At 46.5% G+C, this 26,785-nt stretch overlaps 4 protein-coding genes across 6 annotated transcripts; 1 reads left to right on the forward strand and 3 right to left on the reverse strand.

The window, feature by feature from the left end:
* Nucleotides 1–23: 23 nt before the first annotated feature.
* sp1 (sp1 transcription factor) lies at nucleotides 24–6,538 on the reverse strand. 2 transcript variants are annotated; one of them, XM_029150542.3, is made up of 7 exons: nucleotides 6,407–6,538; nucleotides 5,699–5,772; nucleotides 4,715–4,844; nucleotides 3,428–4,621; nucleotides 2,389–2,530; nucleotides 1,978–2,168; nucleotides 24–1,846 (listed from the first exon to the last, which is right to left on the reverse strand). In XM_029150542.3, the coding sequence occupies exons 1-7, from the start codon at nucleotides 6,411–6,413 to the stop codon at nucleotides 1,542–1,544; spliced, it is 2,043 nt and encodes a 680-aa protein (XP_029006375.1). In that variant the 5' UTR covers nucleotides 6,414–6,538; the 3' UTR covers nucleotides 24–1,541. The 2 variants fall into 2 exon arrangements, with proteins under 2 accessions (XP_029006375.1, XP_029006374.1); XM_029150541.3 differs by having other exon boundaries at nucleotides 3,428–4,844.
* Nucleotides 6,436–13,850, forward strand: tespa1 (thymocyte expressed, positive selection associated 1). Its single transcript, XM_029150550.3, has 13 exons — nucleotides 6,436–6,575; nucleotides 8,020–8,310; nucleotides 8,918–9,102; nucleotides 9,361–9,403; nucleotides 10,219–10,256; nucleotides 10,390–10,443; nucleotides 10,707–10,746; nucleotides 11,057–11,107; nucleotides 11,248–11,343; nucleotides 11,507–11,715; nucleotides 11,825–12,906; nucleotides 13,115–13,196; nucleotides 13,597–13,850. The coding sequence occupies exons 3-13, from the start codon at nucleotides 8,958–8,960 to the stop codon at nucleotides 13,677–13,679; spliced, it is 1,923 nt and encodes a 640-aa protein (XP_029006383.1). The 5' UTR covers nucleotides 6,436–6,575; nucleotides 8,020–8,310; nucleotides 8,918–8,957; the 3' UTR covers nucleotides 13,680–13,850.
* A 34-nt stretch (nucleotides 13,851–13,884) lies between these two features.
* On the reverse strand, nucleotides 13,885–17,913 carry tarbp2 (TAR (HIV) RNA binding protein 2). The gene is made up of 7 exons (XM_029150548.3): nucleotides 17,668–17,913; nucleotides 17,011–17,325; nucleotides 16,723–16,792; nucleotides 16,499–16,616; nucleotides 15,954–16,081; nucleotides 15,523–15,718; nucleotides 13,885–15,343 (listed from the first exon to the last, which is right to left on the reverse strand). The coding sequence occupies exons 1-7, from the start codon at nucleotides 17,718–17,720 to the stop codon at nucleotides 15,186–15,188; spliced, it is 1,038 nt and encodes a 345-aa protein (XP_029006381.1). The 5' UTR covers nucleotides 17,721–17,913; the 3' UTR covers nucleotides 13,885–15,185.
* A 4,972-nt stretch (nucleotides 17,914–22,885) lies between these two features.
* sp7 (Sp7 transcription factor) lies at nucleotides 22,886–26,785 on the reverse strand. 2 transcript variants are annotated; one of them, XM_029152245.3, is made up of 2 exons: nucleotides 26,680–26,785; nucleotides 22,886–25,505 (listed from the first exon to the last, which is right to left on the reverse strand). In XM_029152245.3, exons 1-2 carry the CDS (start codon nucleotides 26,713–26,715, stop codon nucleotides 24,159–24,161), a joined length of 1,383 nt encoding a protein of 460 aa, XP_029008078.1. In that variant the 5' UTR covers nucleotides 26,716–26,785; the 3' UTR covers nucleotides 22,886–24,158. The 2 variants fall into 2 exon arrangements, with proteins under 2 accessions (XP_029008078.1, XP_055365214.1); XM_055509239.1 differs by having other exon boundaries at nucleotides 26,695–26,779.

Below are 26,785 nucleotides of genomic sequence, written 5' to 3' on the forward strand. Positions count from 1 at the left end.
AAAAGTGTGCAAAATGAAAAAGGCAATGTATAATCATAATTTTAATCCAGCTGTTGGCATATGCAGGAGTTGTATACATACAATATAAAATCCCTTATTTAAAGCAGGGGAAAGTAAGGGCACTTGTTTGATGAACTCGTATATACTTTGAATCTATATTCATGAAGTATATACATTCAAATGAACATATTTAACAAACATTACACACCTGTTTCTCAAAGCACGAAGAAAAGTATTTCCACAGTGGTGAGAAGCACCTTTTAAAAATAGCTGACTTAATTACCAGGTCACCCTTAATACATTTAGCATTATTTTAACAAAAGGAGTTGTGTCCGAAGTTTACTTTTAACAGGGTCTTTACAGTTAGAACTTGAATATAAGTAAAAATGAGAAAAGTTGATGGACCACAGAACAATATCCTCTTCTCATAAAATGAGTGTGAACCTTTGGTTTTGAGCTTACATGTTTATGCTGTCTGGGCATTATTACAACAAAAATCCATTAGATATGGTGCAAGTAAAAAAGGTCAAACTGAAGCAACTGCAAGGCAAAGTCTCAGATGATAATTAGAATAGAAAAAGTAGTAGGACGATCTAGACCATGTAGAATACATTACTCCATGACAGGCAGGTTCTTATGTTGACACATTTAATCTACATATTTATATATATATGTAACATATGGTTAAGATTGATTGTGCATGAAAGGGCCATACAATTGAAAGGCAATCTCCTGCATTCATATAAGAGGCTTCTTCCTAAGTTAACAGACGTATCCTCTATGTTACCAAAAAATATATATACATAAAAAAAACTTTTTGCTTATGGTAAAGCATGATGGCTTAAATGAGTGTACCTATAGGATTCAGTGCCCCAATACATTTACTTCACATTGATTAGTGCTTCTGGCTCTGCCCTGGCCGTGGCCTCATGTATTCCAACCCTCCTCTGAACCTTGTTAAAGACATTTTGCACGTAAAAAAAGGGACTTTTACTTCAATATATTCACATCATACGGTTGTAACTAAGTTTAACAGGCACATTGCTCATTATGGGCTACTGTGACATAAAATAGCAACGAAGGGCATTCCTTGATACATCAGTCCAGTTTGAGAGGGACAAGAAGCAAAGCTCACAAACCAGGTCACTAGGGTAAAAGTCTGACGTAGTGTCATCTCTGTACTAAAGAAGCTTGTAGACAACATTACTTGCCACCAAGCCAATGTTAAGTGTGTTGGTATGTGTGTTCTATTACAATCAACTAATTTGGGCTTTTTACGTGGGACAAATGTTAGTGTAGTGTCATTTCTATTTAGGGGAAATACAATTTAATGACTTTTTTTTAACATCGTACCACTCACCCACCTCCAACCCTTAAATACCACAGATATGTAAATACAAAATGAAAATTATATAGAATCTGCTGCTGCAGATGACCAGTTCTCTTGTTTGAAGCATTTGAGTTTTGTGTGCACAGTGAGATGTGCCCCTTTTAACCCCAAATGTCTAAAAGCAGCCTTCACCAAGGAAGCCTTCCTTTTCCTAATAGCTGTTGCCATTAATCTGGTGAAGGTCCACCTGCATCATGTTGATCCCACTGCTGGCTAATCGAGCTATGCTCTCTGGAGATAAGGTTTCCATGGTGACAATGGTATGCTGGTCATTGGCTGACACTGCTCCAGTTCCAGCTTCTGTTCCAGCTGCAGGTGAAGTGGTGCCAGTTGAGACTGTAGAGCTGCTCGTGGTGACAGGTGTTTTTTTGTTTAAATGGGTCTTGATGTGCTTTGACAAGTGATCGCTGCGCATAAAACGTTTGGGACACTCTGTGCAGGCAAACTTCTTCTCACCTGAGACGATGAGACAAAAAATAAATAAAAAAGCTGCATTTGATTCCCCTCAGAAGTGTTATTACCGTATTTATATAGTTTGTTTAATTACAAAAAACAACATGATATTGTAAAAAAGTTCTTGTATATACCTGTGTGTGTTCTCCTATGGCGCTGAAGCTCATCTGAACGGGTGAATCGTTTGCCACAGAAAGGCCAGCCACAGACAAAGGGCCGTTCTCCTGTGTGCCAGCGAAGGTGAGCCCTCAGGTGGGATGTCTTGCCGTAGATTTTTCCACAACCACTGATGTGGCAAATGTGCTGCTTCTTTTTGGTTGGGTCACTGCATGACAACCACAAATGAGAAGTGAGAGTGTGATTTGACTTGTAACGGTCAGGGTATGGGAAGTCCTAACTGCAACTGTAGTAATTACTTAGTTTCTTAACTATAGCTTGAAATATTAACGCAGTGTAACAAATGACAAACACTCTCTTAACATATTAAGTTATCTAAATGAGCATGATGTCAAAATAATGTTAGACAATGTAGTTTAATAACATACCGCCCTTCCCCATCCTTGCAGAATGGGCAGGTACAGGCTTCCCTTCGGTTACGTCGTCCTGGAGGCGGTGGGCTAATGTCCTCATCATCAATAGCTGTGCTATCATCCAAACTTTCCCCACCAGTCTGTAGTGCCTGCTCTCCTGGAAATGTTAAGGCGAAATAATCAGATGTGATAATGTTTACACTTATTAGATTGACTCGTTCCTGAGGTATTATTTGCTTACATTTATAAATATAATTAATTATATAAAAGTTTATCGAAATTTGTCCAAACAACCACAATGTTAAACTGCCCCCCTCCTTTAAGTGTTTCAAATGTGCATTCACATCAACAGTTTTTCAGGCAAATGAAAGACTTAAACAATTTCTGATAAGATCTACTTCAGGTTCCTTCCAATTATAGCCAAGGTATTTCTTTATGCTAATTTATTTGTTCTACTTTCTTCTTAATATATTGATAAATTAGCATATGACTGAGGGAGGCAATGACTAAATAGATTTAGACATAATAAAAGTTGCGGTAGAATGGGAGGTCATAGAAGGGACGCTTCTGTGACACAGGTTGTGAAAATTTCACAGAACTCATGTCCTGATAATCTGAAGAGGTGAAATGTCACCAAGAAAGAGAAGAAGGTTAAAAAGAACACAAGCATACAGTGTAATAAAGAGCTCAGGAAACAAAAAGCTGGCTGAACTGGTTAAACCTGTTAAGTGCCCTTCAAACAAAAAGCAAGAGAGATCAAATCCAAATCCAGAGATACCAGACACTCAGCATTTCACTGCAGAAGCATAAGAAACACACAGCTCGAAAACAACAACATATTTACTTAGCGTAATTTTGTACACATAGTGTCAACTATTACTAGTTTCATTTTTTTAGTTACTGATTACTTGCCTAAAGTAACAAAAACTAAACAATTAATTGTTAAATTTAAAAAGGTGGGTGTTTGGTTAAAACACAGACTAAGTTTCACTAAGGTCAAATAAATGACATGAACATATAAATGGATAAAAAAAAAAAAGCAGCTCTAACTTACCCGGGGCATTGGTGATGGTGATGGGAACACCCTGTAGCTGGTGCATCTGTAGCGCAGATCCTCCAAGTGAGTTCAGATTTATCGTCTGGAGTCCCGGAATCTGCACTGTGTTGACAGATACTCCTCCAGCTGCAGTGGCCCCCTGGCTAAGTTGTGGGAGAGTCGGCACTGAGGCCAGTGTGATCTGCGCTCCCGCTGGATTTTGTATTTGAAGGGTTTGCCAGCTCACCTGGCCATTGGGGCCTACAGTACGCAGGAAGATAGGGCCTGTGTTTGGCATGATCTGAAGGTTTTGCAACCCTTCTTGGCTCAGTGTTGGAGTAGCGAATACCTGACCACCCGCAGCCGGGACAGTACCAGCCTGAATGGTCTGGAGGGGTGTTCCACCTTGGATAACCTGCTGCGGTTGAATAAGTATCTGCTGTGGCTGTTGGCCATCTCTGTGGTCTTGTTGTATTGGGACACCAAGAGAAGCTACTGTGTTCTGATGAAATGTGCCAGTCACTGCCCCGTTGCTATTATGTGTCTGTGTAATACCATAAGAAGAGGTCGTCTGTGTTGTGACAGTGGATGCACTTGTCATGAAACCTGCCCCGCTGTTTGAAGACACTGGCTGCTGTGATTGCTGTTGCTGCATAAGTTGGTTTCCTCCTGTTTCCCCTCCAATATTTGCATCTCCCCCTGCACCACTTGTTGCAGTGCTAACAGGAAGCAAAGTGATGTTTCCATTTAGTGAAACAGGCATATTTGCCAGAAACTGGGGCTGATTTTGTATTACGCCATTGCCTAGGCTTATATTTTGTATCGGGATGGCTCCTGGTAGGAGACCAGGCATGGTAATAATGTTGCCTGTGGCACCTGCTCTGTTGGCGGTGGCTATGATCTGCTGGCCATTAGGGGAGGATACTATCTGAAACTGTTGCCCTGCTGCAGTCACAGCAGGTATGGCTGAATCCTGCTGAGGGTGTGCAAACTGTAGTGGCTGGCCATCTACTGTCTGAAACTGGGGAATAACCTGGTACTGAATGTTGGGCATCACACCCGATATAGTGGTAAGCAACTGCTGACCCTGCATGGATGGAGCCTGAGCTATTACATATTGCTGTGGCTGCTGCTGTCCTTGGTTGCTTGCAGTAGCTGCAGAGTGTGAGAGCACCTGTCTGGTCTTGCCTGTCTCTCCTCCTGTCATCACCCCTGGCGAGTCAGTAGTGACAGTGTTAGTGCCTGAGGATGCTTGAACGCCGAGAGGAATAACCTGCCAGCCGTTAGCATTGGAGGTGAATACACCTGGATTTAGGTCCAGCTGTTGCTGCTGGTTCTGCTGCTGTTGGTCTGCAGGTGAATCATTCTCCCCTGGTGTGTCAATTCGACTGCATGTGGCCGCCAACAAGGCAAGAGGAGACGGTTGCTGCGAGTCCTGCAATGGAGGACAGATATATGGAAATGCATAAATACAGAATTTCAATATTATACGCATCCAATGTCTATATTGTATAAACAAGTGTTTATAGCAGCTGGATAAAAAATACAAAACATAAATAAGGCAAAAGAAAATTACACACAATAAAAAAAAGCTATTTACACAGCATATTTACAATAGCAAAAATTTAAAACAAATAGCATTTCATTTATTCCATTGGTTTGCTAGAGAGCTTGAAGTTTCAAATTTCATTTTAAAATGCAGCAAAAGAAACTTGTGACTGTTAATAAAATGTCAGACTAAACATCCAATACTGCAGTGCTCCTACAGCTCCTACGTCTTTGACACTAACAAAACCACGTTTCGTCATGCACATCTCAGTCTCCTGTTCTGTCAGAGTGGGATTCAGTGAATGGTCCAGAGGGAGGCAGGGTGGGAGAGTATGGGAGGGACGGCATTTTTTCCAGAGAAGCGGCGGGCTCGGCTTGCCCTCCCCCCAAACCCACCCATCTCCCTCCCACACTTTATTTTGCCCTATAAACTGACACAGTCCTCTAGCCACCCCCTCCAAGGCCAGCCAAATGGGCCGAGCAAAATGCACACGAAGTGCCGGGGTTTGACGGCAACACCCCGTGTGGGCGAAATTTACCTGCCCATTCCCCACCCCGCCGACATGTGCTCTGGAGAAAATCAACAAGCCGTGCAAGTCCCAACACAGATAGACCGCAAAATCCAGCGAACATAAAGGGAATTAATGTCAGCTTTAACGGGAGAGAGGGTTGAACAAAGTTCCTCGGCAGACAAACGTATAATTCGGCAAAAGCGTAGAGTAATGTATGCAGTTAACCTACTTGGCAGTTTGTGTTTCGCTTTTGACTGAAGCCTCCGCCGCTCTCCGCAGCGGCCATTTCACCCTGCTGCTGATCTGCGGAAGAAGAGTTGGTAACATCAGTCCTCAGAGACTAGTTTTACTTCAAAGCGCCAGACCGCCAAGCTGAATTAACAACGTAATCACTGGGTTCCACAAAAGGATCAGTATGCGCAGGGTCCGCATCACAGTAATAACACCGCGTTAAGGTTTCTGTAGTTACGTGTATCAATTCATACATGAAATGCAACGAAAACCTATGCCACAAGTGCCCGAAGGGCCAGCTAGCCTGTTAGCTAAGCTAACCTGGACGCACCACAAGTAATGTTGAGCAGAGTGCTAAATAGTTTAAACTAAATTAAACTAAAAAAATCGTTAGTTTAAGTGAATCTAGCTATCTTAAACTGTTGTGTAAGCTGACAGTGTCAACTACTAGCACGTGTTATGTTACTGTTAACCAGTTAGCTAGCTTTAACTACTCGCTTGGCTAAGTGTTGTTAGCTAAGCACCGACAATCAGCAGTTAAGTAGTTGGCCTCTTTTAAACAGCTTGAGACGCTAGCTAGAAAACAACGTAGTATCAAATTTCTAAGAGTTAATATATTTTAAACTATGTACTTTGATTTTCTTTCCTATTGTTAACCTGATTGTTTATTCACAACATGCCACTAAGTTTTGAAAAGTTCACTTACTGCTCATAATTTGAAGACGGGAGGAGTTTCTCTGGTCTTTTTTCAGGTTGACAACTTTTCACAACTTCACACAAACCTGAAAAGCTCCCTCTATGAAGGCGAAACACGGGTGCGTTCGATCTAAGGAGTATTGCAACCCGCCAGATCCGCGAAACACGGATATGTGCATGTGTGTAAAGTTTATATATATTTTCAATTCAAACGCATTGTTCAGTAAATTTTAGAAAGTGACGTTTTAAGTAAACATTTAAGGCAGAAGCGTTTTAATATATTTCTAAGAAAATCTTGTGGTTAATCTAAAAGTATTCAGTTTATGCTGATTTGTAAAAAAAAAAAAACTCGTTACATTTTCTTAATGTTTTCAACTTAAATTAACTAACAAACACATTTCGCATATGTAGAACGTAGGATACTATAATCAGTTTCGACTCAAACGTTATTAGCGTGTTATCGGACTCTATCAATCCGTAAAAGAAGCGCACCCCTCTGAAAGCCATTTGTGAAGGATTGCAGCTTTTGCCCAATGGAAAAAGGCGTTTCTGCTTGTGAGAATCTTGTATCCAATGCAATTGAGCGAAAGGCGGAGAAAAGGCGGGACTTAGCATACTAGGTTGTAGTGCTGAGTATGATTGACGTTGTGTTATCTGTTTTCCGTTCAAAAGTCGCCATTGTGTCCACGTTAATACTGACGATTGGTTTTGCTACACTCTACACTGTTTTAAAATAATCCAGTGTGCGAGTGTAAAAGCTAACGTGGGGCTTCGAACACAGAGGTGGGTAAGGAGGAAGGCAGACGGGTATTTAAGTCTTGCCTCCGTGGCCACTGGCCACTCCCTGACGGTGCCCTGTGGGTTGGGAAACAGCGAAGAGGCGGGTGAAGGAGAGCGAAGCCCAGCACGCGCACTCACAGTGGCTGTAACCGCGGGCACTGGGAGGAGGAAGTGGCTCGTTGTGGGAGGGCTTTTATTAGCGGGACGTGTGAGGGGGCTGTCAATCAAGTAGCACATGTGCCCATGTAAACAGGACCGAGGGTGGAGTCCGTCTTCCAGCTGTGCCCGCATCCACACCACTGCAAAGAACCACCACACTCATTCATCCCCCGTAGGACATCCACATCCTAGACCTTCTGCACTATTATGCTGATTTTATCCATATACAGAATGTTAACCGGCAAACTAACACAGCAACATGCAGCCATATTCACCCAAAATTGAGAAACGGAAGCATGAATGCGCAAGATTATAGGTTAATACCAGTGTGTAGCCGCTTTTTTTGGCTGCTGTTCTTCCTTAAAAGCAAAAAAAAAATAATTCCCGCCATCTGCCGTCTATTATAAACTTAAAGCTTTAATATAATGGCTATTAACTATATTTAACACTGGCTAAGTCCTAATTTGGCCTTTATGGGTATATCGGAAGTGAGAATAATGTGGACACAAAATAAATGAATGACTGAATGAATGTTTTCTCACTTAAAAATAACAATTTTTAGTGGTTGTTTTGGTGTGATTTATAAAGCACACGAGGCTGCCGCGTGCGCGAGCCGCGCGGTCGACCTTCACCTCTTGACATTTCCAGCAACCTGTTTCACTCTGTCGGTCTTCGTGTCTGCAGGATGCGCCGCGGCTGCGGCCCACGCTGATAGAACGCGCGTTTGACAGGAGATGCAAAGTCACTTCCTCCTGCGCGCGGACCTCACCCCCCGCGGCGCCGCTGCCCAGCCTCGGCGCGAACGGCCGGAGCGCGGCCGCCGTGCGCTGATCGCCCGAAGTCGGCCGAAGCGGCCCGATGCCCTTTCGCGACGCGATGAAGGTTGCAGATAAGTTTCCAGACATCTGAGCCCGCGACAACAGGAAGCGAGAGAAAGGAGCGCCACTGACAGAACTGAAACCAGCGTCGGCGAAGGTAAAGCAGCCTCTCTTCTGCCAGCTTTGTTCGATAAAATAGTTGTATGAAGCAATATTCTGAGTTTGCATCAGGCATGTAGTTAACGTGTAAACACGTGCTTGCTTATATTTATATGGGAAAGTTGACCACTTTCCCACAGTTACTCTGTGTTAGAGAAGCAGAATGATGACAGTGTCCTGTGTTATGAGCGTTTGACATGACTTCAGGTCGGTACTTGATCTCAAGGCTTTGCTTCCAGTGAAAGTTCTTTGTGTTAAGGTAGAATTACACACATCTGTCACACTGTATTGTGCGTATTTACGGTTACAACATACTGTACTCACCTCTGTTTACTCTGCTCTATGCGCTTAACTGTTGTGTTCATCTTTGTGTTTGATCTGACGTCCCACCCTGCTGCAAATACAATATTATAGTTACAGTTACAATGACAAACTATGGAGATGGAAATCAATCGTGAACCTGAGACCCGTTCAGATTTTTTAGTGAGGCTGGGTTTCTGATTAAGAGCAACAGCATCCATATAAGCATTACTAGAAATAGGGCTGTATTTAATATGCAAATATTTATTTATAGAAATGCAACTATTCAAACGCTGTGTGTGTAGCTTCAGTGCCATGCTCTCCATCTGTGTGTGAGCTGAGGCGATGAGCAGCCCGTCCTCCATTGTGAGGCGGAGGGCCTGGATCAACAGCAGCCGCCAGTGGCCCACTGTGGAGGACCTGGACCCCGAAGGGCCGCTGTGTAACCTGCGATCGGCCTCTATTTCAGACGATGACGTCTTTTCTGATGGTAAGTGCAATTGCAGTTGATTAATATTATAATTTCCTGCAACACAGATGCAAAATAAACTTTTTAACTTTAACTGTAATAATAACTTGATAAGTTGGTCAATTAAAATTGCATAACATAGAGTGTTAATAGTAATGAGTAGGCAAAGGTAAATTATGAATGTAGGACTTGTGTATGTGACGTATTAAGATAAGATAAACAGTGTGGAAATTTCAATTTCTCATAAAAGTAAGAGTTGTACATATATGATTTCCACAGGATGCGTCACAGGAAAGATTGAGACATGGCTCCAGCGCTGTGGGTGAGTCGCCGTGCTGCTTCTCTAATCAGATGCATATTTCTTTTGCACACGTACTCAACAAGGTGCCAAACACCGAAAACTGGATTAACAAACAACATTGAGTAGAAAGTGGAAACTGTCTGAGGTCAGGTGTTCCAGGAAGGAGGCGCCGTACGGTGGCCACAGCGTTGTTTGTCAGCGCCAGAGCTTCACATCATGCATTTTCAAGATTCCATTGGAAAAAAAAACGCAGCTTTCGAAGCATCGTGTTTATAAGTTGAGCAACTTTTATCACAGTTTCCTCAGCAGATGTTAAGTGACATTGCGATAGTTATCTATGCTTTAACCCTAATTAAAGAATGTTACTGTCAGCACATATGCGTTTGAAGCCCTTTGGCTTTTGCTAAATTTCCCCAAAGTAAAACTGATAGAATTGGAGTGAGACAGCGATTCCTTTTTCTGTTATAAAAGTGGCTGAATGAAGCAGGAGACATTCATTCGTGTCCTTTATTTCAGCAGGTGAAAAACAAAGCAGCACCAGTGTTAGTCAGTGAAGCTCGGCGCCTCAGTGTGATAATTGGTTGCGTTCTGAGAACTCAGCAGAACGTTACCGGATGGGTTTGGAGGCCTTACTGTGGCTCAGCATGTGAGCAGGCGGACAGCAAGAGGAAGTAGAAAGAGCCCGATTAGCGACTGAGTCGCTGTGTTCACAGGCTTTTGCTTTACCTTACAGCTGCTCTTTTACTCCACATTTATGAAAACATATTCGCAGATAAGACCGTGTGAGTGGCCTTGGGTCAATGTTTGCGCACTGAATGATGGGTTCTGTGTTACAGACCGGGTGCCTGCTTGGAGCCGGGTCAGCTGAGTGTCGGTGAGTGAGAACTAAATGAACCTGTATTGTGTATAACTGTCCGTGCGTTTGGCTCTAACTCTGTTGGGAACATTTAGGTTCTTGCCCATTTTATTTGATGCGTTTCATCAGTGATTGTGTCTTATGTGTTCAGAGTCTGTGCTCAGAGCCAGTAACCTTGACGACGACCTGAGTCTCGGTGCTGATGGTAAATGCACACACACACACACACACACACACACACACACACACACACACACACACACACACACACACACACACACACACACACACACACGTGCATCCTCCCTGATGTCAGAACCAGTCCACTCCTGGCTCACAGTTTCACCAGGCAAATCAACACAACAAGCAAACACCGACTGCATTTGGATGCGTTTAGGTTTGCAAATGAACTGCGTGACAAATGTCTGAATTGGATCCACAGTAAAAGAAGATTCTTTCTTATTTCAGCTTCTGTGTTGAACAGTGGGGAAATTACGTTTGACGCCGGGTGAGTTGCAACTGTGTTTATGTAGCTGGAGTAGAGGAAATCACTTTATCAATATCATCAATAAAGCTAATTATGTGACATTTACATTTTTTCTGTACAAGATAAAAGCATTTACATCAATAAAGGCATGTTAATATAAAAACAAAAGCCTTTCACAGGAATCTTCACACACAGGAGTGTAAATGATCTCATTCAGCCAAAGCATGACGTCTTCTGTGCATTTTAAGAAAATATTTACACAACTCTTTCTGGACTTAGTGAATGAACGTTAATTATTTCTTCCCTTCTATTATTTATATCGACCTTCAAGCCTGACGCCGCGCTTTCCCTCCAAGCGACGCCACAGCACGCTCACCAGCAGGTCAGTGCTGGCGCACGAGTTCATCATCATGTGTTTAGCTGTCAGCGGACTGCCCGTTGTTCCTGATCTCGAGCACAAGACGCGGTTCTGACTGTGCGTTTCTTCTTGTTTTCCTCTCCGCGTTCCCTGTTGGTCGGAAGCACGCCTCGTCCGGGACTATGTCTGCCGTCGCTCAGCCTCGGCCACAGCCTGGCCTCCAGCTGCCTCTCCTCCTCCACATGCAAAACCACATCAAGGTGAAGCATCAACACCTCTTATTATATTACGTTTGTGTGAGAGTGATACTGGGGCTCTTGTGTTGACTGACCTCCAACACATTGCTGGATAGTTTTCATTCATTCTGTCACAATTTAATTGTACTTCTTCTTTGTGCGTGTTTTATTGGTCTCCCGACCCCAGTGTGTCAGAGGTTCTGCAGATGTGTGCGGAGGATGCAGCGGAGACGCTGTACGAACTGGGCTTTGGCTGCGATGAGCCTCAGGTCACAGTCCGCATCCCCCCTCGCTTCTTCACCTTCCCCTCGCACGCTCGAGGCATCAACTTCCGCCTTTTCCTGGACTCACAGATAAGACGCATACGAGAGGAAGACCCCAGCCTTTCCCTCGCTAGTAAGATCACGGATCTGCCATAGTGGGAATTATAATGATATTATGTTATTCTGGGATGAAACAGACAATCCTATTATTTGTAGTAATTCAGATTTAATCTTCCCCACAGGTCGCTTCAGGCAGGTTCAAGTGCTCACAGCGATGGCCAATGCCTTTTACGAGCTCTACTCCCACGTGTCCCGCACCCCCCTGCAGAAACTGGCCACGCCGGAGTTCTCGCTCTCGTCGCCCGTGGAGCGGATCGAGCGCTTCAGGAGCAGCGTTCGCAGCGAGCCGCGCTCGCCGGTGGAGAGGCTGAAGGACACGGTCTCCAAGATGTGCCTGTACACGGGCTCTCCCCGCGGCTCCGACTCCACCTCGCCGCAGGCGTCGCCCAAGAAGCGGGCCAGCCTCCCTGACGTGGTGGGCGCCGTTCTGAGAGTCAGGCCCGGCGCGGCCAAGAACCTGGAGCTGGAGGATTGTAATAGGAGCCGATCGGCTGTGGACGTGAGGCTAGCTACAACCGCTAACCCTGAGACACAATGGCTCACAGAGCAGACTGTGGTGGATACAGACGCTCGTCAGTACAGAAATAAGCTCTATCAGATGGATATGAAGAGCAATAAACAATTAGATAATGATGACGGTGATGAGAGCAGAGTGAGAACGTCTCTAGCGTCATCGTTATCAGGGGAAACCGTGATAGAAATGGTTCATCAGGTTCCTCCACGTCCACCGGAGTTGGAGTTGGACTGTTCCCCTCAGGGCGACACCAGGAAAGCTGATGTGAAACCAGCCGCCAAGGCTACGTACGAGCTAATCTGCCCGCAGATAGTGGAGAGCGTGCACCAGGCGCCGTTCTGCTGCCAGCGCACGCTCCGTCCCAAAACAGACAGGTCTCCAGACGCCGCCGGGCCGGAACCCCGGCTCGCGTCGCGTCTCGCCTCACGCAAGCGAACCGCGGCGCCCGAGCCCCAGGAGGACGCATCCACCTCGCTCTTCTCCGTCCCGGCCCCGGGCGGCAGCTACACCCATTACTGCATCACCGTGAGAGCCCCAGATTCCGGTCCCGTTCCACGCGTCCCGCCCGTCCAGACGTGCGAGGAGTCCTTCACCGTGGGGACGAGCCAGTACCTGAACCCGCTGACACATCGGGTCCTGGGGCAGGTCTCCACTAACCTGCGACAGGTCAACTCTTTTGAGCTGGAGGAGGTACGGTCTGGAGCATTTGTACGCACTTTGATTAGACCTGAAAAACGGACAATTAGTACCACTGACCTCATCAACATAATTCTGGAAGCAATGTGACGGTCAATGAGTCATCACATCATGTTATTGCTCAGCATCACTGGTGTTCATTTGCTATTATATTGTTCCCCATCCAGGCACCTATTATATTGTGTGCTTCATACATTTACAGGTGCATAGTGCTGGTGAAGATGATTTAGGACCATCAGAACCTATAAGAACTTCGCTGTCGACCACCAAGCATCAGTCCAAAGGTACTGGATTATTGTACATCATGTTCTCCTCATGAACACAGGCCACTGTAAGTAGATAAAGCTGTCGGAGACTGTGGTTACGCGCCAGATATAGGACTTGTGATCATTTATTTGCAAGTTTGGGCGGCCGACAAATGACGTGTGAAGGGCGACAGTGAGGGTTAACAGTAACTGGAAGCAGCGTCGTAGGCTCAGAGGTGCGATGGTGTGGTCGTGAAAAGGAATGTAGGAGAAACAGGAGGGTTCTGAGCAGCAGCCGTGCGTCTATGCAGGTCACTGCGCAGGTGCACGCGTCACCGGAGGCACTCGGTTCATGCCTCAGACTGCAGCTGCGTCTCTGCAGGTTTACTGTGTGCAGAGCACGGAGTTGTTGTCTTGACTTTAACCTTGTGTTGTGCAGGTGAAGTGGTCCGGGGCGACAGCGTGCAGTCGGACAGCAGCGGCTACGCCGATGAAGAGCCTCTCGTCAGACAGATATTATAGAGGAGGACATCCAAACAGGGCTTTCGCTCACTGGTGGAACTTTTCCTCCTCTTTCTACAGTAAATGAGTGGGAAATTGCATCCAGACAAGACAGAGACCGCACCCAAGAACAAAAAGCAAGCTTACATCATATCATCTAGTCATCATAGTCTTAATAATATATATTATATATCTGTGTGTTATGTGTAATTTATTATCAAACTAATTTACAGTAAAACATACAAAAACATGTTTTATTGGAAACAAGTCAAACTCACATGAACATTTGAGTTCTCTGCGTTTTCTAATCAATTATGCCAAAACATATTCGCTAAAGCACAAGCTTTCTTCTGTTATTAATGTGAAGCAGATCTGCCTTTTCACACACACATTAGATCGTGATTCCAGCAGGTGTTCATGTACAGCCTGTCCTGTGCAAAGGACTTCATACTTTCAAGTAGGGCCAGTTCATTTCTCACTTAATTCATGAGTGCAAGGCAGTAGAGAAAGTGAAAGTGGAACCTCATGCAAAGAAACCACAGGTAATTGAGGAGAATCTGGAACCATGATTGATTTTCATGTTAAAAAAACACAACATTGCATAAGTCACATAAATTAAAATTAGAATTAACAAACATTTTTAGTGAGGACATTAAAACTGTGTTAGATGATAATGTAAAAACGATTAACAAACCTCTAATACACTTATTAGCACTTAGATTTTATATACTGTATTTATATACTGAATATTTCAGTGTTTGAAATCAATTTTCAATGTGCAACAATCAATCAATTGAATTCATTGTCTGCACTTAAAGTCAGACAAAGCCATCTACAAAGGGCAAATTTAAAACACTTTTAAGAAGAATTCACTTGACGCATACAAGATTCATCATTTGAAATGAATCCTTCCAAGATCATATTAGTAAATGTCCCCAACTGTCTTCATGGACAGTTGATTTCCAAACATTTCAAGACAAGACAAGTGTATCTGGAAAAAAAGCTGTTTAAAAATATTGATTTAATAGAGTTGCTTTAGCATGATTTAACTTTTATCTGTGAGAGAAGGGATTAGATTAAGCACCAGAAACTGGGAACCACAGGCCCAGTTTCTTTAAACCCCTTTAATTTGAATCAGATTTTATCTCCATTTATTTGACACCTCTTTTTAATTTTCAAAATCCACAACTTAAAATTTAATTTGACAATATTAAAATTTCGAAAAACACAGTGCTCTGTGTATCAAAGCAAACAAGAACTAAAAATACTCAGGAAGCCTTTGATAAAAGGCCAACGTCAAGGAAGATTTTTGGGCAACGTAATATTTTCTGTCAACAATTAAAAAAACCCAAGTGACCACAATGAGGTGGGGGGGGGGGGGTACATGTGGACAGAAAATATCTCCATTTCCAAATTTGAGGTAATTCATGTTATTTGAACTTATCACAAAAGTGCCTCTGTTGTCCAAAGTGGAACCTTTTCCCAGCTTTGTAAAACAGCGAGTTCAAGTCTGTAATGAAGAAGACGTCACTTCCCTCCAGCCATGATTTTGAGGTACTGCAGTGCATGGTGGGCTGCGTTGGCTCGAGCAGCGTCTGTGCTTGAAGCAAAGCCGTGGCACACTGTGATTGGCTGAGTGGAGAGCTCCACTAGACACTGGCACAGGCCGCTCAGGCTGCGCTGCTCTGGAACAACAAACAACAGTGTCTCCGTTTAACACCGGCTACTTCTCAGTTGGAGGTTTACGTTGCTATCAGTAGTTTTACATTTTTATTGTAAAATCAAGTACACATTGATGGTTGCCAGCTACAGGTTTTACTTGTCTCCATGCAAGGAAGTGACAAAAAAATCTTTGTGAACTCACCTAGGTCCAGGTAGCTGACATCAAAGCGCTGCTCCAGAGACAGGTCGTTCAGCAAAGAGCAAAAGTTGGAATCAGAGGGCATCCCCAGGGGGTGACTCCGGAGTTGGAGGATCTTCTCTCCAGCAGAGTTACGCAGAGAATCCCATGTGCAGCTAAAGACTTTACTTTTGCCTGACTCAGCTCTGCTCCCCATGTGCTGTGTGCAGGAAAGGTAACGTTCATAGCAGTTAATAAACTGTAGTACTTCTGCCTGTAGTACTTCTGCCTAATCGTACATCTGCCTGATGTACGATTAATATGAGTAGTAAAGGGGTGTCAGAAGCATATATAAGATTGTGTGATATTAAGAGAACTGGTGCTGTTGAGTTTCAGAGGCATCAGTTCCTATAATGCTGCTACTGAAGCAGTAAATGTTTATCTCCATTTCTCACCATGGTGAACGTGTCATCTTCTGCATCAGCATCATTGCTGGTTCTCAGGTCTACTGGTACATCGTGTATACGGGACAACATCTTTGCAGCTGCATTTCTCTTGGCCAGCTTCTTGGACGTACCACTTCCTGGAGATAAAGAACATGCAGTTGAATTACGATAACGACATGATGCAACCACAACATTTGGCTGTGTTTCTTGTAAAAGAGAAACTTGTCTGGCTCTAAACAGCAGCTGCACCAGGAACCAATCAACACTGATGAAATTTGTGTTTAGAGAACTGAAGTTCTCATACCACTGCTGTAGGAGGTGCATGGGCATTTATGTTTGTTTCAATTACTTGTGTCCTAGCATTACTTCAGCAGAACTGCTAGTTCTTAAAACACAGCCTTATGTTTTTACGAGGATCGAGTATGAACAGAGGCAAAAAGCTACACACACACACACACACACACACACACACACACACACACACACACACACACACACACACACACACACACACACACACACACACACACACACACAAAGATTGGGCATCCTACCTATTTCCACAAATCTCTCAACCCTGCAGGTCATGGTGAACTCTTTGCGATGTGCTGGACCAGATTCCTGGGTAACCGTGTACTCTGGCAAACGCCATCCTTTCTGCACCACCAGTTCCTAGCACAGAAGCACACAGACAAAAAACTAATAATAAAAAGAGCTGAACGCAACACAGACTTAAACTTTCAAGACAGTGCTTATATCACAAATTGAGTTTATTCACCTGCAGAGCCCCCACTGGGTTACATTCAGACTGCTGAGAACTGCCTGTGGTCTTCATTTCCGACTGAGAGCTGCATAGAAGATGATAAAAATAACAGCTCTAAAGAGGAAGTAATTAAACCACAAGGATGTCTCATGATTGCTGAATATTAAAACATTGCACATTACTTTATTCCAAAAAGTAAGGAATTAGATAATTTATATCATCTGACATTGAATCCACACATGTTTTTAATTGTATGCATAATTTTATGTGTACAGTAGGCACATACAAATGAAGTATACTGACCTGTCTCCATCAGTAGTCAAATCAACCCCAATGAACCCATCCACCCCAACATTAACTCCAGCGGGACCTCCCAGGCCTCCCCTGAGCATCTTCAGAGCAGCCTCGGCTGCTTTGTGCTTGGCTGCCTTCTTGCTGGGCCCTTGGCCGGTGCAGCTGATCTCTCCCACTGAGACGCGGAACGTGAAGTTGGGCTGGTGGGCCTGTCCCTCGGCCTTCAGCAGGTCATACACAGGGGTCTTGCCTATCCGCGTTCCATACTCCTGCAGCAGACTGATGGGCGTCTTTCCGGGGTTCACAGCCAGCATTTGCTCAATACTGAGAAGAAGACCCAGCATTTAGTAGATACGACTTCTTATCTGTCTAAATAACAGATTAATTAAGTGCGGTGTGTTTTTTTAACCTTTAAATTACAATGGCTATACTATTAGATAACATTAGCTGCTCTCACTTTATTGCATGGGAATATAAATATTTACCTTAGTAGAAAAACATCATCTGCACTGACAAAAGTTCAATTCGTTTAAATTGTTCACAGATTCGTAATGGGGTATCGTATTTCATAACTAACTTAGATCTGGCATGTCAGACCACTTAAAATATATTTCTACAAGTATCTCATTCTCAGACTATGCTAGCTTAGCCTCTGTGCCGCTTTACCTGGAGCACCCTGAGTTTCTATTCCAGCTGTCCGATGCTGTCTCGTCGTTCATTCCCTATTTCACACAGACAGAGCCGGTTGGTTTCGGATGGCAAATCCCCCCTGAGCAAAGCAGACGCTTTACTTTCATTAGACGGTATTTTCCGATCAGATGATGGGGTAACAACATGTGAAGAGCAGGCGAAGCCCCCAATAAGGCCCTCTACAAGCCACGGAAAACATTAACGTTATTCTTGGCGCACAGATATGACGTAACGACTGCCGGAGAAAGTCGAATTCTCATTGGTCCGCATTCGCTGTGGGCGGGGCACTTTGCGCACAGAGAAAGGCCGGCAGGGAAAAGCACCCAGCACCTTCACAGGTGATGCTCGGTTGAAGTCGGCCACGAGGGGAGATAAGTGTGTGCGTGTGCGTGTTTTAGCATCATTAGCATTTAAATGATAAATTTGTCTGTATTAACTACAAATACAGGAGTGTCACAACCTAAATAAAGAAGGTATGCTTTAATGTACTTTACTTATGTCACAGCATCTCTTGTGCTAGTGCCTTCACTGCACTAGAGCTGTGAAATTATGTGCTATGACTAAAATGAACCAGAAGAGGGAGACAGTGAGCAATTTGCCCCGCTGGCTGGTTTATGCCACAGCATTGCTGCCTGTCGGGGGCCTCAGTTTGTCTGACACCTGCCATCCCCACTACAGACGAGCATGGACGCAGCATTTCAGTCCTGTTTATAGACTGACTGTCCGTAGCTCGGAGTCACTTTGAATCAAGACATGTGGCAGCATCTACTAGTTTCATAGCAACAATAACAGCTCTCTCCTTATTTACCATTTAGGAAAAAAAAGTTACAGCAATGAAATGAAATTTAAAAAAATAATAATCGCTTTTCCTTCTTACAGACTCCTAAATTGTTTAGGCTCCTGAGTTGGGAACCAACTAATGCAGCAGCACTTTCATAAAATATTTGAGTACATTTTCCACGTTTCCATCGCTTCCTTTATTTCTGTGGTTGGGGAATGAATCCTGTGATGGTTTGCTCGTAAACCCCTGCTGGTCACCGTTGAAACAGAGCTTGGATCCCTGCGTCTCCATTCACTGGCGACGCCAAATTCAACACAACGTGAACCGGCCACGACAATGAATGAACTTATCTCCCATTCGAAGTCCAAACCGTGCAATGGAAGCGCGGTGGTTCATCAGTGACCAGATTTTATTCTTCCTGCTCATTATTCATCCCTCCTGCGCTCATTTGTTCGCCGGGCGCTCATTTGTCAGACGAAGGATCTAATTTACTGACTTATAACGTGATAATGCAAGTGTTTTGATTGAGCTCGCGGTCAAACGATTGGCTGAATGAGATCAGAATTGAGTGAAGCTACACACACACACACACACACACACACACACACACACACACACACACACAGGCCCTTTCCTTTCCCCCTGTCTTGGCTCGGTGCATTAGTGTGTGTGGTTCTTTGGCTGCCAAAATCATCAGTAGATATCTTCAAGCATGGACTTGTATGAATGCTCTTTTTCCCTCCTTCCACAGTATGATGTGTTTCCTTTTTTGTGTGTGTTTTGATCCCTCTCTTGCGGCCGAGCTGCGCTGTGGTGAGGCCCGGGTTCGAGTGGCGCTCCCGTGTTATTTTTGGCAGCAGCAGTGGTTGGTGGCTGTTGAGGAGAGAGGAGACAGAAGGGGGGAATAGCATGGAGCCCGAAACCGAGGCTGTTTAAGGGATTTCTGTCTGAAGGAATTGCTTTGTAATGATCAGACTCATTACGGATGTGTGTGTGTGTGTGCGCGTGCACGGGCGCGCAAACACACGCGCGTGCCCCCAGAACAGGCTGGCAGGCTCACTCATTCATTTAACACATCACAAACACCTCATATACGTGTTCTCATCTGCAGCCCACACACTCGGAGCAGCGGAGCTGTTACCGTGAAGCTTTCGTCATCATCATCAGCATCATCAGCATCCGTTTGGTTTCTTCCTCACAGTCGCATCCTGTCACATGGGGCCGCTTCGCTTTCTTAACGCTCACTCTCTCTCTCTCTCTCTCTCTCTCTCTCTCCTCTGTGGGAGTCAGCCGGAGACACGCTGCCCGCTCAGGCAACACGCACTGTCAGACATCGTCGCTCCTCCTCCTCTACACTTCTGAAAACACCATTTGAAAAAGATTTTCTCCAACTCTGCGCTTGGCCGCAGATCAAGAGAACGTTATTACGCGACTTTATTTATATATATATTGCGGCGGCAGTGTGTGTGAACGTATGCGTGCGGGGACGTGCGTGTGTGTGTGTGCGTGTGCGTGTGCGCGCGCGGGTGAGCCGTGCGTAATTGCGTATGCATGCGTGTTAACCCACAAAGATATTTCAATTTCTACAGAATATTAAATAAACATGCAGCGGCGGCGGCAGCTCCAGCGGAGCGCTGCCTGCCAGTGGCTTTGGGGTTGGAGGGGTGGCGGTGCCGGCGGTGGAGGGGGAGAGGGGAGTTTGCGGCCGTGGCTCTGGGGGGGTGAGGCGGCTCATGGTCAGGGCCCCCACCGGACACACTGGCGCCTCACGCTGGAGGACTTCTGAACCACCACACTCCTCCACCGAAACCCTGCCAACCCCGGCTCGCTGCTCCCGCTTCCAACCCAAATCACTGCTCGTACTGCGCGTTTGGACTCCGTCTCTCTCTCCTCTCTCCTTCCTCTCCGACTCCTTTTCCCCTCTACAGCCCCCCCCCCCCCCCCCCCCACGCTTGGTCCAAATCCAGCTTCGTCGGCTCCTTGGCCGCCTCCTCTTCTCTCACTTAGCGCGGTGCGTTCAGGGACCGGCCTCTCGTTGCGCCTCCGCTGCGCTCTCTCCTGAGGCTTTTGTGTTCGCGCGCGCCCCGCAGCCTTTCTCTGCGCCGTCTCCCTGAAATCCCTGCGCTTTCAACGTTCCGGGGAAGTATTTAGTGGCTTGAACTTGAAAAAAAAGCAAACAAGAATGGTTTGGGCTTTGTGTCAGCCAGAATACCATCATGAGAGTAAGCATTTTATAAAGGAAAGAGCAGTTTATGGGCGCTCCAGATATTTGTTAGAGGTATTAGGTTAGGAAGGGCCAGAGTTTTTCCAGCCGGATCCAAACGATACATGACTGTTTCTATTGTCCATGATAAAACGTCCCCCTGAAGTCCAAATCAAATAAACCGCACCAGCTTTACTTTCACTGACCATAAACCGTAAATCTGTGTGTAGTTTAGTGTCATGATTAGAAAGAGTACATTGATATTACATGATAAGCAATACTTCCTGATAAAGAGCTGCGTGCACCCGCTTCGGGCCTCGTGTCCCTGAACCCACCGCTCCATAATCGAATTATGGAAGACAAACATCTTAAGTTAAGTAGATACGTCTTCAAGTGTCACACGTACAATTTCCTTAATTTAATTTTCCCCTGGAAGCAATTTGTCATCCGGAGGCCATTAAACGGGAAACATTATCTTTTTAAAGGGGCACAGAGTCGCCCTCAAGCCTCCCACATCTCCCATAAACAAAATAGCTTCATTTAGTGGCGCGTTGGGTTCATTGGGCAGCAAAGAGGACTTCAAAACCGCCTGTTCGCTTGAAGGCACGAAAAGCATATTTACTTTGTTAAAGGCCACGGTGGTCTGGTCTGTGTCACCAGCAGAGTAATGCGGGCGCACTGTTACGTCAGCCGATGAGGAGCGCGATGAGACCTGCGTCCGCGCGACCTTTCGACCTCTGCACCCCTTCCCCGGCTGCTCCCTCTCCTGTCCGGGTCGCGTCATGGTTCACCCTGCCCCGTTTGCGGCGCTGAGCCTCTGGCCGTGCTCACGTCCCTCCCCCCTCTCTCCCCCGCTCGGCCACGGACCCAGTTACACCTGCAGACACCTGTGCTTTTGTCCTCCTGGGGAACTGAAGGCGCCCATGCCTGTGGCTAAGTCCCCGCTCATTGTTTTATTGACCACTCACTCAGGACCAGATAATCACAGGAAAAGGAGGCATGTTAGCGCTTGGTTCATCGCTCCTGAAGAGCTTTAAGGAGTGGAACTCCCCCCAGTGATTCATTCTGCTGCTCATTAAGTCTTATGACTTAACTAAACCCCGGCTGAGTGGATGTTGTTTGGTTGGAAATGGACAGGTGGGTCGAGGTGGGCAAAGCATATGGAAGCGATTGTCCGGCGTCCGCTTCGGCCATTTTCTTTTTTTAGGGCCGTATTTGAAGCAACACTTAATGTTTCCGGGCCTTTTTTAAATACAAGACGCGCGGAGGAGGTTTCAGGCTCCTCTGTGTTTTAACAAGACGGAAGAAAGCTCCAGCTCCAGCTCCAGCAGCAGCGGAGGGTTTAAAAGCCGCTGACCGGCTCCCCCACCCCCCACCCCGACACACCCTGCCCGTGCCCCGCTCCCCCCGCCTGCCTTTTATGCTGTGGACTCGACCGTGCGCCCACTTCAGACCACCATAAACATGCCGGTCCCTGATGACAGAGTCGGCCCCGGGACGTTTTATATAAATTGACCTCAACTACAGCTCATTAGAAGCCCTAAATTGGAACCATGCAGCCGGGGAAGCGTCACCGTTGCATCAGGAGAGTCCGCACCTTCGGGTGGTTCCAGCTCAGCGCGCACGTTTACATCACAAGCGCCTGGTTTCAGTTTTAGTTTGCACTTGTAGCGCTTCTGACTTGTTTCTTTACCTCCCTCCCCTTCCTTCCTGGGGCTGTCTCATTTATTGCAGTGTAATTCTCCCACCTTTGAGTATTTTTACGAGGCTCCCGTGTGAAGCACCGGCCCAACATCCGATGAGACGGTTTGACAGGTGATGCTGAGCCTTCATATCTCCTCATCGCGTCTTTCGTCCCTGCATCCTGCCCTAATTGAAGCCCTTTGTTTGACCGCCTCCCTCCATAAACAATACAAGCACCGCTCCTCTTGTCCTAATCCCTCTCTCCTCCTCTCCCCGGACTCTGCTGGAGCATCGCTCGCAGTAATTACTCCTCCCAAGCTGCAGAGCGGAGTAATTGTCTTGAGTGTAACTACAGTGGCTCTGTGAAAGGGGGTCATTGTGTGGAGTTAAGACCTCGCTTCTGTGGACGGCTTTGTTTGCGCCGCAAAAGATAATGAAAGTATTTGGCCGGCCGCGGTGAGAGGGAAATACGGGACGATATGAGCAGAGCGGGGTGGGGTGGGGGCAGAAATGACACAAAGAAGAAGCACTTTTAGAATGTCTTTACTTTTAAAAGCACCAAGGCGTCGTGGCTGCGCGCCACCGCTGTTACACGGACACTGCACCTTCGCAGGGTGTCATGCTTCATCAGTATTTACAGTATCTCATTCACTGATTTCACAACAGGGCAACACTGGCAGCTTCTACCACATCATGGCCGACAATACAGCGTGAATGCGTGAACGTCTGTGACCCGACCGGCGCCTGTAACCTCTGGGACGTGACACGAAACACAGACATGGATATAAAAAAGGTAGAAAAATAACACACCTAACAACATCTATAGACTGCAGTAAATATATAGTCTGTACAAACAAGGAAGAGCCCTGATTATTATTATTATTATTATTACCTGCCAGGTGTGGAAGACTTCACAATTAAAAGATTATATAGAAATAGTTTACAAGCACATCTAACTTCAAGATTTATAAATAAACCTTTAACAATACACCAAACTCCACTTATAACTAATAAATAAGAAAGAAAAGTCTTAATTTAATGCATTTTATTTCCTTTTTGGCCAACTTCAACCATCTTGCATTCTTTTTTTCCAGGCGTTTTGTTTCCGACAGGCTGCAAGATAATCTTTGATGTGTATAATTTAAGACATAAATTAGATTATGTATATATGAAATTAAATTAGACATAGTAAGAAGCAAACAGCGAACAAAAGTGAAATGCAAAACCCTTTTGACACCAGAATGTCTTTGGCAACGAGAAGCAGTGAGTGAAAGTGTCCTTTGGTTGGTGTCGAAGCGCGGCTGCGTTTCGGATTTTTCCCTGGGCACGAGCTGCTCCGTCAACGCCACCGACACGCGCCTCCTCCTCCGACTGCGTTCCTCCTGCGGCTTCTGAGCCCTTTTCCTCTTGGCTCCTGCGGATTAAATTTCCCCAGTGGTTCGTGTCATCGGAACGTGTGCAGGTTTGCTCGTTAGCGTGTGACTGGTGCATGAGCGCATTATGCTTTTGCATTTTCATCTTCGATGGCTCACGTAAGTGTGTGTGTGTGTGTGTGTGTGTGCGTGTGTGTGTGTGCGTGTGTGTGTGTGTGTGTGTGTGTGCGTGTGTTTTCCTGCGCGCTGACCTCATTATAAAATGATTGCTACCCACAGAATGTTCACTCATTTAATATAACAAGTCTTTTAGGTCGGTCTAGTGTCCTCTGTGTGTGGTTCAACAAACACTGTCCTTATTTTTCTACTTAGGACTCAACCACCACGTCTCAGAATAGTAGTATTGATAGTAATGGAGCTAATGGAGTCAGATCTCCAACAGTCCAGTGCTGTTGTCCACCCCGTTGGCCGTGCCGCTCTTCTCCTCTCCGTTGGTGATCTGCTCAGCGCCGGCGTTGGCGTTGGCGCCGGCGCCGGCGCTGATCTCCGCCGGGTCCTCGCCCCGCTCCGCCTCCCCCTCCGCCGCCCCCTTCCCCGGCATGGCGGCGTCGGCGTGGGTCTTCTGGTGCTTGGACAGGTGGTCGCTGCGCGTGAAGCGCTTGTTGCACAGCAGGCACGTGAACTTCTTCTCCCGCGTGTGCGTGCGCACGTGGCGCTCCAGTTCGTCCGAGCGCGTGAAGCGCTTGCCGCAGAACAGCCAGTTGCAGACGAAGGGCCGCTCGCCGGTGTGCCAGCGCAGGTGGGCCTTGAGGTGGGAGGCCTTGCCGTAGACCTTGCCGCAGCCCGGGATGTGGCAGCTGTGGACCGGCTTCTTCCGCAGGGACGCGGCCGAGGCCCCCAGCCTCTCCAGCTCCTGGCAGTTGGGGCAGTCGCAGGAGGACCTGGTGGGCGCGGCCCCTCCGCTGTAGCCCCCGGACCCCCTGCCGGGCTTCAGGCCCATGGGGTTCTCGATCAGCCCCGCGCTGGCCACCGGCTTCGGCTTGTACATGTCCTGGGGCAGCATGTGCTGCGAGGACTGGAGGAGGTGCGAGGAGGAGCCCAGGCCCACAGACGGGTACGGGGCCGGGTTGAGGGGCGTGAAGTCGGTGCTGTAGCTGGGCAGCTGCGGGCTCAGCGAGGCCTGCGGCGCCACGGGCTGCAGCGAGGCCTGCAGCCCGCCGTCGGCCTGCGGCTGCGTGGCCGACAGCCAGTTGGAGTTGGGGTGGACGTCCCACCAGGAGGAGGTGGCGTTGGCCTGGGCGGCGGTGATGCCGGGGTGGATGCCGGTTTTGTACCAGGAGCCGTAGGGATGCGTCATGTCCAGGGAGGTGTAGACGCTGGTGAGACAGTCCGCCGTCGCGTGGGACTTGGACACTAGAAGAGACGGGTCCTGTGAGACGGAGGTCTGGAAGGAATGGGAGAAGGGGTTATAGTCGGTGGCGTAGCCGCCGGCCGACGGAGGGGGGCTGCCGGTGGGGGTGAGCATGCCGCCGCCGCCGCCGCCTCCAGCTGTGGTGAAGGAGCCGGTGTAGGAGTCGGCCAGCGCGCTGCTGTCTGCGGTGCGGCCGTTCTTCGCCGTGTGAAGGTCAGAGGTCATGACGTAGGGCTTCTTCGCTGGAGTGCTGCTGCCGGTTTTGCCGGGTGTCGCCGAATCCCTGACGGGGCTGGTGCTGCCGAACTTGTTGCAGGTGGCGGTTAGCATAGCCAGGGGACTGGAGCCATAGCGCGCGTCTTCCTGCGGAGGAGGAGGAGGCGAGGGAGAAAATGAGACGCGGTGTCGGCAGGAAATGGCCGCCGCCGCCGCTCCTGTCAGTGTCAGGTCTAATAAAGAGAGCACGTCTGAGCGCTCACTTTAACGCAGCACACGTTTCCTCTGTAGTTTCACCTCCACTGAGTTTGTTTGCACAGTTTTTTCACCTGTCGCCCCCGGACATAAACACACGTGACGTATCTGAGCGCCGACCGCAGCAGACACAGATATCGCGTCGGACGTGTTTTTGTTCTCTCGCGGTCGCCATGGCGAGGGCGATGGTTAGACAAGCTCATGGCACATTGTGTCACAGGCAGCTCATTGTCCCATTTGTGTGCTGACATATTTAGACGTAACCATTGTCAGTTCAAGTCGCGGTATTTCCTGTAAACACTCTTCAGGAGCGTTTTCAGTCTCATTTCTCAGTTTTGGAATAAATGAACTGATCAATTGAGAATAAAAATATTCTTTATAACAGTTGTTTACTTGTATCAAGTCTCTTTCTACGTGGCAGGAGTTCAAGTGCTTGTCTTGTGTTGTCACACAAACATATATGATTCTAATTAGGAATCACTAATATTCTGGAACAACACAGTGTTCGTATAAATTTGAATTCCGACAGTTTAAACAGAACTGCTCAGTGTGTCTCCCTTTACTGTAATATGACAAAGTTACAGAGTTATTACTGTGAACTGTGGATATATTTTTCCTCCCATTCCCAAGAGGACACATGGTTTGTCTCAGAAGCTTCTTCATAAGTTTTAGTTTAACAGCGTGTTTCATCACAGATTGTATGATCTTTGACTGCTCCTACGATCTGTGTTCTTGGTTTCATGCTCGTCTCCTTACAGACAACGTGGGAGACAGACTTTAAGTGCATATAGACTGAAGGGTCCCCAATAAAATACGAGCTTTACGTTTTTACGTAAGAGGTTAAAATGTTGAGTGCAAAAGTTTCATTTGATGGAGACAAACCTCTGCTGTAAAACAGTTAACAAGAACACTCTATTTTGTCAAGCATCAAATACCTTCATATTAAACTCTCTGCATAAGTTTCCACATATTGGTTCCCTGCTTAAATCTACCATAAACTCTAAATCATAAATCTAACAGCAGTGAAATCACTTTTGATAAAGATAGAAAAAGAAGGTCTACTTACAATTACATTCCCTACCTCCAGAATAGATGCGGCCATCCCTGAGAAACAAAATCCTAAGGAAGCTAAGGGGAGTGGGAGAGGCGCCGCTCAGAGTCCCGGGACAGTT

Source organism: Betta splendens, chromosome 5, assembly GCF_900634795.4.
Source record: "Betta splendens chromosome 5, fBetSpl5.4, whole genome shotgun sequence".
NCBI classification, from domain to species: domain Eukaryota; kingdom Metazoa; phylum Chordata; class Actinopteri; order Anabantiformes; family Osphronemidae; genus Betta; species Betta splendens.

Bases quoted from the DNA above. Each gene is read 5' to 3' on its own strand.
- tespa1 (XM_029150550.3), top strand. From the start codon at position 8,958: ATGAGCAGCCCGTCCTCCATTGTGAGGCGGAGGGCCTGGATCAACAGC. The intron at 11,344-11,506 runs GTGAAGCATCAA...TCCCGACCCCAG, and splicing joins ACATGCAAAACCACATCAAG to TGTGTCAGAGGTTCTGCAGA. The intron at 13,197-13,596 runs GTACTGGATTAT...TGTGTTGTGCAG, and splicing joins CACCAAGCATCAGTCCAAAG to GTGAAGTGGTCCGGGGCGAC.
- sp1 (XM_029150541.3), bottom strand. The intron at 4,845-5,698 runs GTAGGTTAACTG...CCTCCATTGCAG, and splicing joins AGCGAAACACAAACTGCCAA to GACTCGCAGCAACCGTCTCC. The intron at 2,531-3,427 runs GTAAGTTAGAGC...TAACATTTCCAG, and splicing joins CACCATCACCAATGCCCCGG to GAGAGCAGGCACTACAGACT.
- sp7 (XM_029152245.3), bottom strand. From the start codon at position 26,715: ATGGCCGCATCTATTCTGGAGGTAGGGAATGTAATT. The intron at 25,506-26,679 runs GTAAGTAGACCT...CCTCCTCCGCAG, and splicing joins TGGAGGTAGGGAATGTAATT to GAAGACGCGCGCTATGGCTC.
- tarbp2 (XM_029150548.3), bottom strand. From the start codon at position 17,720: ATGAACGACGAGACAGCATCGGACAGCTGGAATAGAAACTCAGGGTGC. The intron at 17,326-17,667 runs GTAAAGCGGCAC...TCTTCTTCTCAG, and splicing joins AGAAACTCAGGGTGCTCCAG to TATTGAGCAAATGCTGGCTG. The intron at 16,793-17,010 runs GTCAGTATACTT...TCTTCTATGCAG, and splicing joins TTGACTACTGATGGAGACAG to CTCTCAGTCGGAAATGAAGA.